The sequence below is a fragment of the Dysidea avara genome, chromosome 11 (assembly GCF_963678975.1).
Source record: "Dysidea avara chromosome 11, odDysAvar1.4, whole genome shotgun sequence".
In the NCBI taxonomy this organism is placed as follows: domain Eukaryota; kingdom Metazoa; phylum Porifera; class Demospongiae; order Dictyoceratida; family Dysideidae; genus Dysidea; species Dysidea avara.
Window position 1 is genome coordinate 23,903,973 of NC_089282.1, and position 13,727 is coordinate 23,917,699.

Below are 13,727 nucleotides of genomic sequence, written 5' to 3' on the forward strand. Positions count from 1 at the left end.
CTGAAAATGTGACATGCCGCTCCAAATTTTTTTGTATTTAAAAAAATTCTGGAGTGGCATATTATTCTCGGGTACTGTACCTGAGAATGCACCACAAGCAATCTGAGAGTCTAGTAGGCATGGCCCCTAGATAAACATAAGCACAAATATGCTTACACTATCCCCCCCCCACACACAGACAGACTGATAAAACTATATCCCCCCCCTTGAGTCATTTCCTAGATGAAGCTGAGATCTGCTGTTTCACTGTCTCCATGTTCTGTTCATGGTGTTGGTGATATATGTTCTTAGTCTTAGTAGTCAAGGTGTAGCCTGCAGATCCTGCGATGTCATGTTGTCGTCATGTTAGTACATGAATTGAATTTGTGTAGTGTTACACTCGGACAGACATCTTGGTCCCATGATTGTATGGAGTGTTTGACTTCATTGTCACACACAAAACTTTTGCAGTGTTTAGTCCAATAGCTGTCATACCATTATTAGACGCAAGATTGTTTAGTAAATTATTTATTGTTTAGAACATTGTTACAATTAAACAATAATTTTACGATTAACTACTTTAATATTCAATAAACTACAAACTGCTAAAATCGTTAGATCATAGACGAACTTGATCAAGGATGGGTGCGATGCTCTCAAACTTTGGTCTCTTCAAAGCATCAGCATTCCAACATATCTCAATGATACGACTGAAGTGATGGTTTGTGTTTTGAGGGATGAGAGGTCTCCAGTGTTCCTTAGCAATCTGAAACAAGTTGTTAATACAATAAATACAGGTCAACAAATATGGAAGGTTATACCACGTTTACACTTAGCCTGGTTCTGATGTGATTAACAAGTAAAATGGTCCTTGTTTACACTATGAAGCACAAACAGTGCTGACCACAGAAGCCCTTCAAGTGTTATATCCATTTACTGGTTGTTAAATGACTGGCCAAACGCAACTGTTATCACTACTCTTTAGCGACTTGGATTCACACAATTTTATGCCAATTCAAAATATTAATAAGTTGCAACATCTCTCTTTTATTAAGAGTATTTACACTGTGTACACCAAGGTAACTGTGGACTCTGCCAAGGTACAGTATGTATAGTTACCTTTGTATGTATATTGAATCCTTACAAAGCTATTAAATTACAAGCTGCCACACAAATTTATGTTTTTAGGTCTTCTCATTGGTGGGAGCATGTTGTGTTAAGGACTTTTACTGCTACCGATTGGCTGGAGAATATTTGCATGAGTAGAGAAACATTTACTTATATATGTCAGAAGCCTAAGCCTCTCATTGAAAGGCAAGATACTAAACTGCATAAGGCTATCAGTGTAGAACACAGAGTAGCAATAACATTGTGGCACATGTGGTGAATATCGCACCATTGGTCATTTGTTTGGTATTGCAAGATGCACTGTATGCGTAATTGTCCATGACACTTGTACTGCAATAGTTGAAAGTATGATGTCTCAGTATATAGTGTTCCCACATGGTGATGAGCTCAAGGAAGTGATTGATGGCTTTGTTTGTAAATGGGGATTTTTACAATGTGCTGGAGCACTTGATGGTACTCATGTTCCTGTAAGAGCACCAGCAATGAATCATACTGATTACTACAACACAAAGGGGTGGTACAACATCATTGTTCAAGGGGTTGTCAATCATAACTACTTGTTTTGCAGCGTGTATTGTGGATGGCCTGGAAGTGTGCATGATGCCCGTGTGCTAGTTAATTCATCACTGTATCATAAAGCTTCAGCAACACTCATTAACTTTTCTGGGACAAAACATACCAGCATTCCTTGTTGCTGATCCAGCGTACCCACTATCTATTTGGATAATGAAGCCATTTCCACATAATTCATCTTTATCAGCAGCCCAAAGAACCTTCAACTACAGGCTTTCTAGAGCACGAATTGTGAGTGAAAACGCATTTGGGTGGTTAAAGGCCAGGTGGCGGCAGTTATTGAAGCAGAACGACATGTCTATTATTAACATTCCAAACATCATCATAGCTTGCTGTATTCTCACAATGTATGTGAAGTCCATGGAGAAACTTTCAATGAGATTCTGATCAGCCATCGGCATCAGCTAGTACAAGTACTGTTTCATCTACAGCTGAAAATATATGTAACACGCTAGTGCAGTATTATAGTAGTGAATAACTCATGTTTTGTTAAATCATGTTATGATCACATGTTTTATTAAATCACAAAGAAAGATCACCTATTTTGTACTTGATTGTTTGACAGCTCACTATTTGTCACAGTTTCCTGGCCGCTCATACATCGGATCAATTCCAGAAATGTTACTTGCACTACTGGAGCTAGAATTGTAGTAATATTGAGAAGACATCATGGGTTGTTGAGTTGGGGTAGCATTATTATTATACAATAGTGTAAACATCTTCAGTTGAAACTCTCTATCCTCTCTTCTTCAGTGCTCTTCTCTTGCTTCGTTTTCTTTAATCCTGTCATTCTCCATCTTCAGCATCATCTCATCTAATTTAATGTACTTTTCTTCCAGATTTATAAAGCGTTTATCGCTGTTGCTCAGAGCTTTGGTCATCCCTTCGTAAATGTGTATAATGTTTTCTCAAGCTTTTCATCTAGGGGTTGCTTCTTTGATACTGTTTTTTTTCCTACCTTTTTCTCAGCAGTTTCATCTTTGTCATCAACTTCACTTGATCGCTTCTCCTCAGCCTTGCCATAACCATCCACAGACCCACCACTATAGTATGTTCACGTTGAGCTGAATCCTCAAAAACATTTAATAACTCATGGATGCAATTACTCACGATCTTGAAATTTGGCTCATTTGTAGTACTGCTTGACCCGCTAAAAATATTTCAAAATGTTTTTGTTCAAATGTTTGACATAATATTTACAGCCAATCAAAATTTTCACAGTACATTTCCTATGGGGAAGCCATACAAATACTGTGTCCATTACAGCCCTTTCCTGAACTTGTAATGGAGCCAAACCATACATGTCTGTTGTTGACACCTTTGCTGTTACCAATAATCATCTGGTTGGCTGAAATGCTTACTCTGTTGAGAAAAAAACCCACATTTAATTTTTAGCTGTTTTTCAGGATTCAGCTCAACGTGAACATACTATAGTGTGGCTATTATTTAAACTTTCTTCATCATTCCTCTGGCATGCTTCCTCATGACCTGATGATTCTGTTGTAGGTGTACTGAACGTATCTAATAATACAGGAGGTACTATTGCTGGCTTAGTCCCCATTACCTCATCTAGCTCTTCAAAAAATTTACACGTCTTCCTATTATTTCCAGTCTGTTTCAAGTCATCTTTAATTTTCTTATACTCTCCTTTCAACTTTTTCACCTTTTCACAACATTGTGGACCCATTCTAGTGAAGCCTTTCACGAGAAATCTTATCAAAAACTTCACGATTTCGTTTACAACCCTCTAGTTGCTCCTCGATTGTTTGTTCACCCCATATTTCAATCAGTTTTAATACTTCTTTGTCACTCCAAGATGCCATGTCTTTGCCACAATCAAGCTCGTGAAGTTATGCGCAAGTGCAGTCCAGTTTGTAGTCGCGATTTTGTTTACACTATCACAGGAAACAAGGCTGATGCGTGCTGGACCGCACTGACCTTGTTAAGTAAACCAGGCCATTGCGGCACGGTTTAGTTGGTGTGGTTGTGCTTACACTTTAAGCAGGAAACAGGCTGGCCCACTTTAATGCGAGCTGGATCACTTATGATTAGTGGTGTAAAAGCGGTATTAGTGTAAATAATTAATGGGCCCACATACAGAGCTGAATTTTATTTCAAAATTGACACCAATGCACCCTCAGGCTCCTGCATCAGTAACACAACACTGTTGTTGAAAACCACCTTTGAAAAGTCCTGACCACCCCTCTGGTGCTTAAAACTGCAAGACATTTTATTGGTACCCATGTGAAATAAATATGGTCTCCAGCTGTGAGAGGCCAAGAACATTATAATGGCTCAAAACCCAACATTTTCATGTACGAATCAGTACTATAGCAAGGCTATGCCTACAAACATACGTACATTAACATTAATGGAATTTGCACTTATTAGTGACAGATCTTTACCTTTAATCCAACAGCCATGGCAGGCACTTCTGCAAACGGAACTTGTACTGTTGCCAGTTCCCACAATATCATAGCAAAACTGTACATGTCAGCAGCTTTTCTGTTTGTATCCTCATATCTGTGGATGAGAACTACAACAACAATGTGAATAATGTCATGACAAGACTGTACATTTAACATTATTGATTTAGAATCTAAGCAATAATAAGCTACAAAACAAGGTATATGAACAATGGTATTACAACATAGCTATGTGGGAAAATCCCTACTTTGGCATGTTATTGCAATTAATTTTATTCAATGTCAAAGTAGGGGTTTTCCCACATAAATATATATTATTAGTATTTAAATGCACTAGTTATCTACTTTTTAATTATAGCACGGCGCTATGATACACATGCATGACTGTTCTATTAGAATATCTGTGACTTCTTTATTAGAGTACTGCTGACATAAAGTGAGCATCATGTGATCAATCAACAACAACTTTATCATGTTTTGTTTTTTGGAGCGACATCAATTGCTATAAATCAGTTAGATCATCAGAGGGAGTGGTCACTGTGCTTTGTTTTCACTGGTGAACCAATTGTAATAAAAGTACTCTTTGTAGCATTGTATCATGTTTCAAGTGATTTTGTGGCATCTATGTATGCGACTCTAATGCAAGTGTCAATATAGTAAAAGAACACCTCAATATGGTTTCAAATTTGAATTTTGATATGGTTAGGCTGGTAATAATATCTAGGAGCATAGTCCAAAACAATTCATACAGTTCATACAATGTGAGTACAGTAGACCCTCGGTTATCTGAACTCCAATGTGTGTCAGGCAATAGTAAAGTGTTTAGGTAAGTGAATTGTTCGGATAACTGAAGTCCATACATTTATATACAGAGTACTGTTGAAATACTCTAATAGAACATACACCTGTACTCAAAGTATTCTAATAGAACAGCTATTTCCACTTTCGTATAACTGAGGGTCTACTGTAGTGTCACATACTATAACTAGAAAAAAATTGCCGTCAAAAAAATTTCACCATTGACAAATATTAAACAACGAGCTTTTGCACCCATGAAGAAGTTTGGCTAGGGCATGTTACTGTATAGCCTAAATATCTCAAGGGGCAAATATTTTGAGGTTGAGCAATGTTGCTAAAAATAAAATTTTCAGTATGGTAAATTCCATTTTACTTCAGCACAATGAACCCTGGAGCACGAGGAGTATGATATAATCAGGTTCTCACTACCAAGGTATTACTTTATACCACTATCGATTGATCCAGCAGAGAGCTGCTAGTGTTCTGAATTACAGGGTAACCATTGAGCTATAGCAAGTGCAGATGTAGTGGCTATCTCTTTTCAAACACACATCACCTTCGGCATCAGTACTTTTGTTTTGCATTTTACCTTTAGTAGCACTGCATTTTAATTAAATGTGTTGTAACAAATTTTTGTCATTGTCAAAACGATGAAAATTTGTTGCACCAAAAAATTTTATGATGAATATTTTAAACAATGAAATTTAATTAACTATAGTATGAGTACATTTAAGATAGGTGAGTAGAGTTTATCAGACATGGGACCAAGTACATTTTGCTGTAGCAAAATGTACACTTATTCAGTGTATTGTAGTATGTAAGTGTACCTAGTGGGGTTGGTACTTTCAGGTTTTTGTCAACTATTCACTCTCTTAAACACTTAAAATGCACTAACTTTAGCAGCAGCATTGTTTTTATTTGCCAGAATTCTATGACATCATTAATCGTGGCTACATGATACATAGAAAGGTTAGGGAAGGCACTAGAAGAATTGTACAATGCACCTTCATGCAATTTTGTTATGTACCCACTGTGTACAAACTACGTACAATGTTTGCAGTACTTACAAGTACTTAAGTACTCAAGTACATACAAGTACTTAGCAAAGTACTTGAGTATAAGTACAAGTACACTGGGGAAATCAAGGAAGTATTTAAGTAAAGTACAAGTACTTTCAAATCTGTACTTAAGTGTACTTAAGTATAAGTACTCATGTACTTGGCCCCATGTCTGGAGTTTATAGATCTTTTGAAAAGTGTTAGATTAAATCATAGTTGTGGATAAAGTATTCTAATCATGAATTGTTTCTGAGATAAAAGTTATACATGTATGGTTTCTAACTTTTGAGTAGCAACTTGTTACGTCATGAGAAGGAACACTCTAAACTACCAAATGTCACTAGGAATGACCAGACAGATGTAGCAATGCCAGTATGTAGGGTACAAACTGTAGCTTGCTGAATATCCCAATTCATTGTGAAGACAATGAGCCAAGTCCCATCTCTATAGCTTGCTTCCTTCATGATTTATGATTGATTAAAATGAACGCCTGTAATTTTTTTTGTATACATAGTCACTGCACAAATTGATTATTTTGCACTTGCTGCTGTCTATCGCTAGAACTCCATAACTATTCACCACATAAAGCTGAAACTTTTGACAGCCCATTGGTTTATCCCTGTGGATAACAAAAAGTTATAAAAAGAAGTTTGATAAAAATGCAAACTAGTCAGGTTTTCGCTCAGCAGGTCACAAATATTTCAAGGGAGAATTTTTTTTTTGCAGTTTTGGGGGTTACCAGTGAAATTTTTATCCTTAACATATTCACATAGTCTAATACATTTTGAGACTGTTTGCAAATCCACAAAAAAATTATTTTTAACAACATTGCTCAACTTCGAAAATTTGTGCCTTAAAATATTTGTGACCCACTGAGCAAAAATCAGCCATTTTCGTACATTTCTCAATTTCCATTTTATTGCTTCTCCGTTATCTATAGTAACAAAGGAGTGGACAGCCAAAGTTTCAGCCTTTTATGATGAATAGTCTTGGAGTTATAGCAATACACAGTTGGAACAGGATTTATGCAGCAACAATAAGGCAAATAAAATACAGACATTTGTTTAATTGATCAGATCATAACTCATGACTGAAACAAGCTATAAAGATGGGGTTTGGCTCAATCTGTTCACCATGAACTGGCCCATTGACCAAGGTATAGTGTTTTCTGAGTGCATCTCTGTGTGGACAAAAAAGAAGGCCACTTCAACAATTAAATGATGACAGTAACTTTATATTTCTACTGCATCATAAATAAGTACCAATAACTCACACACCTTACGCTGTACAAACATGAAACAATGATTTTCTTACTCCCAATGAGCAGGAGAATCTGGTAGTGTATAGGTTGTATTGATTTGAGCTTTGTTTCAGTACACACCAAAGTAATTAAAACATGCGTGAAGTTTTTATGTAGCACGGGTATTTTTACTCAACACAATTTTTATAGCAAAATAGAAGTTTGCAAAAATGGCTGGTTTTGCTCAGCGGGTCACATTTAGGCTATATGGTAATATGAAGACAATTGTGGAGACAGGCACTGGGTTACCTAGGCATCAATAATCATACACATTAAGATACTCTAATAGAACATTCACCCTATAGTCAGGCAAATATTCAGTAACAGTAGCTGCTCTAATAACAGAATCTAGGTCACTATGGGTATATAAACATGGGATGTCCTATTAGAATCTCGAAAACCATCAGTGCGAATCAGCTACTGGACTAAAATTCAAGTAACAAAAATTCATACGCCCAGAAGTCTGAAGCACATCCACTATTTTCACACGTTTTCTGATATTTCTCATAGATTGTCGTAGCTATTACATGATGTAGGGTCAAACACGATGGTATCCCATAAATATACGTGTTTCGGATTCTGTTTCAAACACCCACCACCTTAATAAGGTCACCTATTTTAAATCAGCCAACTTAATAATCCCCAATGTGTCATTTGCATACAAAGTGACTTGTCCAATGTAGCCACCTGTTTAATATGGCCACTGTGCCCTGTCTAAACCAGCCTACTTCATAATCCCCAAGTCTGTCAATCAGGTACAAAGTTAATCACCATCTCCATATTATGCCCAGGGGATTTAGGCTTAAAGGTGACTGGATTGATGCATTTTTGTCATAAAAAGATTTTCTTACCTTCTGGGGCACACCAATTTGGCCGAAATATCTTCTTCTGCTCCATGAATGAAAACTGGCAATGTGCCAAGTCAACTCGGGCAGTCATGTCTTCATCAATCTACATAGTTGTGTGTGAGAGGTAGTCGCAAAATAATACTAACTTACAAAGACATGAAATGGGTTCAGCTCTAGGCGAGGTAGTGCAGAGTCGGAGGAGTGAAGGAACGCCATCCCATGACAAACGTCCTGAGCAAGTTGGAGTCTATCGCGAATACCAAGGTTCATTTCTGCCGGGAAAATGTTGGCAGTAAGCACTTGCATGCGCTATGGCTTCACTACACTACATATACTCTACACAAATGTGTGTGAGCATGCATGCATGCACACTGACACACACACACACACACACACACACACACACACACACACACACACACACACACACACACACACACACACACACACACACACACACACACACACACACACACACACACACACATTGACACATACACACACACACACAAACACACACATACCAGCGTCCCCACCATGTAACACATTGTATAGGGAGCCAATCTTCATGTAATGGCCGACAATGTGTACCTGAGGGTCCACCACTACTGCCAACATGGGAAGGATGTTATCGTGTGTGAAGACTCTGTGACCACAACAAGACAACCAACAATATACTGCATACTACTAACGTAAGCACAAGGCAAGATAAATCACAAAGTCTACTGTGCCTAAAATATAGTCTTATCTGTGTGTACATGTACAGTGTAATGAAGGTACATATTCTGCCCTCTTTGAAGAACTGACTCGTAGTATCCAGATAGCATACAGCAGTGTTAAAATCACTTGCCCTGTTGACCTATTAGCCCAGACAGTAATCCAGATCTGACCCACTGTTAACAGGCGTGAGCTGTGAACATCTTGTGTCACAGCAAGAGTATTAGAGCCTTTATTAGCAAATTGCAAACACAAGTAATTTTACTGAACTTACAAGCATAATGGTACATGTCAGTGGGAATATTTAAATCCACAAACAACAGCATCACACAACTCATACTGTTCAGTGGATCATACTATATGATTCAAAGCTTTTCCTACCCTCTAAACTGACTTGTCTTACCATCCAGTTTCTACTTTCCACTGGAACTTATTGCATTAGCTTCTTATTTACATTATTTATATGGTTGGGTACAGTTTGCTTGGTCTTGCGAGGCCAGACCGCTTTTATTCTTTTGTGTTGGGGTAGGGAAAACCCCCAACACAAAAAGAACGACATAAAAAAGTGGTCTGGCCATGCAAGACTACAGTTTGCTGTAATCTTCCTCATAACCCTGAAGAGACCTTTTAAACAAATTGTGACCATGCAATCTGTATAACCTGATTTGACCTGTTTCAACTCTGGAACACAGGTACAGCTGTACTCTACTGGGTGCTATAATTTCAGGTACTGGTGTGTGCATGTGAGCGCACGTGTGTGTATGCGTGCATATGTGCGTGTGTGTGCGTGTGTGTGCGTGTGTGTGTGTGTGTGCGTGTGTGAGTGTGTGTGTGTGTGTTGTGTGTGTGTGTGTGTGTGTAGAGAGAGAGACATGGGATATTTGAAGGATGGGATTGGATGCTCTCAGTTGGTATAATGTAGCCCAGGACCACTCAAGATGGTATGATTTGTGTCAAACTATCTCAACTGGAGGAGTTCCTAGAAGTACTACTGTGGTTGCTAGCTTTTGCCTACCACTGCAGAAGGACTCAGATGATATGAAGACTTTAGCTTGACATAACAAGTTTTCTGTCCTGAACAACCTCCTCCACCAAACAGACAGAGTTCTACTGTAGGTGTGGCACAGTTTTCTATTGCAACAATGACCTCATCCAGCCCAACAATACTGTTTGTGCTAGGTCCAATTCTTCAGATTCAGGACCCTGCTATTAGGCTGATAAGGTGATAAAGTGTGTGTACATGCGTCTCACATTCTCAGGGGCACATAGAGGGAAAAGTGGTGCACTAGAATTGTGTGTGTGTGTATGTGCGTGCGTGTGTGTATGTGCGTGCGTGTGTGTGTGTGTGTGTGTGTGTGTGTGTGTGTGTGTGTGTGTGTGTGTGTGTGTGTGTGTGTGTGTATTACAACACTGTAACCAGGCAACTGTGTCCAATCATACAAGTATGTACTAACATTTACACACACAGAGATCAAATCAATAACCAAACTTCATTACTGACAAACCTTAATTTCATGTATTCTTGGTGGAAGTTATCCAACATGGAGTAGCCACCCTGCTTTATATACAGTTTCTTAATAGCCACAGTATGACCACTCCATAATCCCTTCCAGGTCTGCACACATTGTCACATGGCAAAACAATCACCTAGTCTTGTTAAGTCAAAACATACCTCTCCTTGCTTTCCCTCGCCGAGTTTTATTGAGAATGTCAACTGACGTAGTTCTATTTCAACCTGTCTAGTCTTAAACTCAACCCCTGTTGAAAATGACAAAGGAGTTAAACTGATATATACCTAACAATTTACAATGGAAATTCCACTCTAAAAACATGGACACCTTGATAATCTGGACATGTACACTTGCCCATGGTCCCAATTATATTAGTATACACATACTTAGACCCCTGAAATCAGGACACCTCACTAATATGGACACCTTGATAATAAGGACACTTGTCCATGCCTCCATGGTCCCATTTGTATCAGTGTGTTAGACCCCTGAAATCAGAACACCTCACAAAACAAGGGGAAAACATTGGTATAATACTGTGGTTATAACTTACATTCTTTCCGTTTAGCTTTAGTAGCTTCTATAAAAGGAATAGAACAAAAATGTATGGAGATCACACACACGCACATACACTACAGCCTCACTTCTATAATGTACAACAGCTAAATCCTGGCCACAACTCACTGCAAGTGCTAAAGAAATCAACCACAACTAAAAGTCTATAGGTAACTACTAGCTACCATACCTTTCAGTTTATCTTGTAAAGATTCCTTGGTTTTGTCCAATGGGGTTTCGCCAATTTTATTAGCCAGCGATACAATGGCCCCATTTTGGATCAGCAACTATGACATAGGCACACAGACAGTCAACTACAAGTATTGCATTACTGGTCAATCAAGCATGTCAGTATCATGGTACAAACCAATTCCATATTAGGTAGCTAGCACTCTAACTGGGACAACATACAATACACACACCTCACACACTGCTTCGTAGTTCCAAAAACAAGCATAATGTAGGGGGCTGTTACCGTGCTCATTGACAGCATTTATCTGTGGATTTACTTGAAGCATCTACACCACAATACACAATACAGTTATTTCTACAATAATACGTGTTTAACACCTTGGATATGATGTCCTTCCGTCCGTGTGAAACAGCTGAGTGTAAAGGAGTGTCACCGCCCATATTCGTGATATCCATTCTAGCTCCCTTCACTAATAACAACTCTACCAAGTTCATATGGTCAGCAATGGCGGCCCAGTGTAGTGGAGTAAACCCATGCTCATCCCTGACAATCGTACAGTACAAATATGGCCATACAAACGACAAGAAATGTGGTTATTGACTGCCTTACCCTTGATTGACGTCATTTTCAGCCGATAATACCCAGTCTCTCACATACACATGATCGCCATCTCGACAAGCAGCGTAGACGTTCTCGCTTTTAGTCTTCGTGGCCATTTCGGCCCCTTGACGAAGACAAAATATTTCAGGAATTTCTGATATTTTTAAATCTACATATAGTATTTCTAAATACAAGCTTACACCTTGAATGCTTTATTAGAGTATTTTTTATACATCGCAAACGTTCCAGGATTCAAATAACCTTTCCAAGGTACATCTTATACAAACAGTCAAAAAATAATACTATTGTGATACAGTATCATATAACTCTAGTGATTGTATGCATATACATATAGTTCAAGTGATATTAACCAACATACAGCAAAATGTTCTAATATTGCTAAGTTATACATATGTTCCAGGCTTGCCATTACCGAAAGCCCAAAGCACTTGGCACCCAGCTATGAAAAAAACAAAGAACCAAAATGCAATGCTGACAAGGGAAGCAGCCATCGCCGTAATGTAGACTTCATTACTACACAGAGCGGAGTTATCATCCCAGTCATCCCAATTGTTCCACACCCAGACACTACCGACAATCGTCCATACAATCAGAATGAGGCTTAGCACGAGGTTAACAATGGCGATTGCATACACGATCCACGAGCCCAACTTCCTGAAGTTACTAATAACGACACAACCCATCCCACAGGTAATCATAAATATCAGTGATAATACTCCTTGTATGACGAGGTATATGGGGAGGTTTTGCTCCAGATCATCACAGTCACCACTGTAGCGTCCACCTATAGGATAATTTATGTGACCCAGAGCTTGAAAGAGTGAACCCAATATAGCTTACCTATGATTAGGCAGATGAGTGCATATGCCAGCCAAATTAGTAGACCACAGGTGGTTGAAATGAAGTTGGTCGCTACATGAAAGCAAACATAAACTAAACACACACACACACACACACACACACACACACACACACACACACACACACACACACACACACACACACACACACACACACCCATACACAAGAGAAGCCAAGCCTCCAGCAACCATGTGAAACACCACCCATTGAACCAGCACTGGAATGCTTGTGCACCACTTAGGCACATAAGTCTTGTGTGGGCAAATCCTACTGATAACCCACAGGAGGACACATATGCATACATAATATCCAACTCTTTCTAGTAAGACAATGGGCAGCCCTTGGCTGCACAGCTATAACAACACAATACAAGCATCATCTCAGCTCTGTCCTTCACATGGACATAAAGGGTTGACCAATGCCAGAACAACAGATACTAACAATACAACAATGCAAGTGAGTAGTGTTACTTTGGTTCCCCATGGTGGGTCGTTCTATTTCTTCTTCGTCATCTCCAATCTGCACATAAATGAAACAATATGTAGATCATAACATGGACGTGCAGCTAATGAGGATGTATTGTATCATTCCACTAGTCTACAAACAGTGCACTGTCTTGGTTATTAGTTTTGAGTCAGTAATAGAACAGAAATAGCTTTCTTGCACAGCACCTCGCGGGACAAATGAACAGTGTGCATTGTAGTAGCTAGTTGGGTAGTTATTAAATTAACTCAACATGCAATATACGGAGAAGTAAATTAACCACTTGTAATAGTTCCGTATATTATATCAAACGTACTGATCACTTCACAACTATCTAGCGCCATTCACATACAACTGTGAAGTGAGCCACGCCTTTGTTTCAAGCCTGTGACTAATTCGTTGACTCACCAGAGTTTCTTTAATTCTTGCTACCACGACACTCCCACCTTCCGCGGGCGAAACAAACTTCGGCATCACTAAAGAATTACCAACAATACAATTTGCTGTCGTTACTTAACTCTTTCAGCACACGCCCAGTTTTATTACTCACGAGACCTCCACAAATAGTAAGGGGTGTGTCGCCTTAACACATTTATCCGTAATACTCCGTACTTTACGCGGATACTACCATAAACTCTGTTGAAAAAAAAACCCGTATACGAGTTGAACTCGACAT

At 38.8% G+C, this 13,727-nt stretch overlaps 2 protein-coding genes across 2 annotated transcripts; both read right to left on the bottom strand.

The window, feature by feature from the left end:
• Positions 1–490: 490 nt before the first annotated feature.
• Positions 491–11,854, bottom strand: LOC136237526 (integrin-linked protein kinase-like). The gene is made up of 13 exons (XM_066027705.1): positions 11,696–11,854; positions 11,464–11,629; positions 11,316–11,411; positions 11,084–11,180; positions 10,983–11,030; positions 10,892–10,918; positions 10,500–10,585; positions 10,333–10,442; positions 8,635–8,756; positions 8,261–8,382; positions 8,114–8,213; positions 4,086–4,216; positions 491–745 (listed from the first exon to the last, which is right to left on the bottom strand). Exons 1-13 carry the CDS (start codon positions 11,800–11,802, stop codon positions 599–601), a joined length of 1,359 nt encoding a protein of 452 aa, XP_065883777.1. The 5' UTR covers positions 11,803–11,854; the 3' UTR covers positions 491–598.
• Positions 11,855–11,937: 83 nt separating this feature from the next.
• Positions 11,938–13,633, bottom strand: LOC136237529 (uncharacterized). Its single transcript, XM_066027708.1, has 4 exons — positions 13,460–13,633; positions 13,039–13,087; positions 12,548–12,619; positions 11,938–12,491 (listed from the first exon to the last, which is right to left on the bottom strand). The coding sequence occupies exons 1-4, from the start codon at positions 13,523–13,525 to the stop codon at positions 12,091–12,093; spliced, it is 588 nt and encodes a 195-aa protein (XP_065883780.1). The 5' UTR covers positions 13,526–13,633; the 3' UTR covers positions 11,938–12,090.
• Between the last annotated feature and the right edge of the window lie 94 nt (positions 13,634–13,727).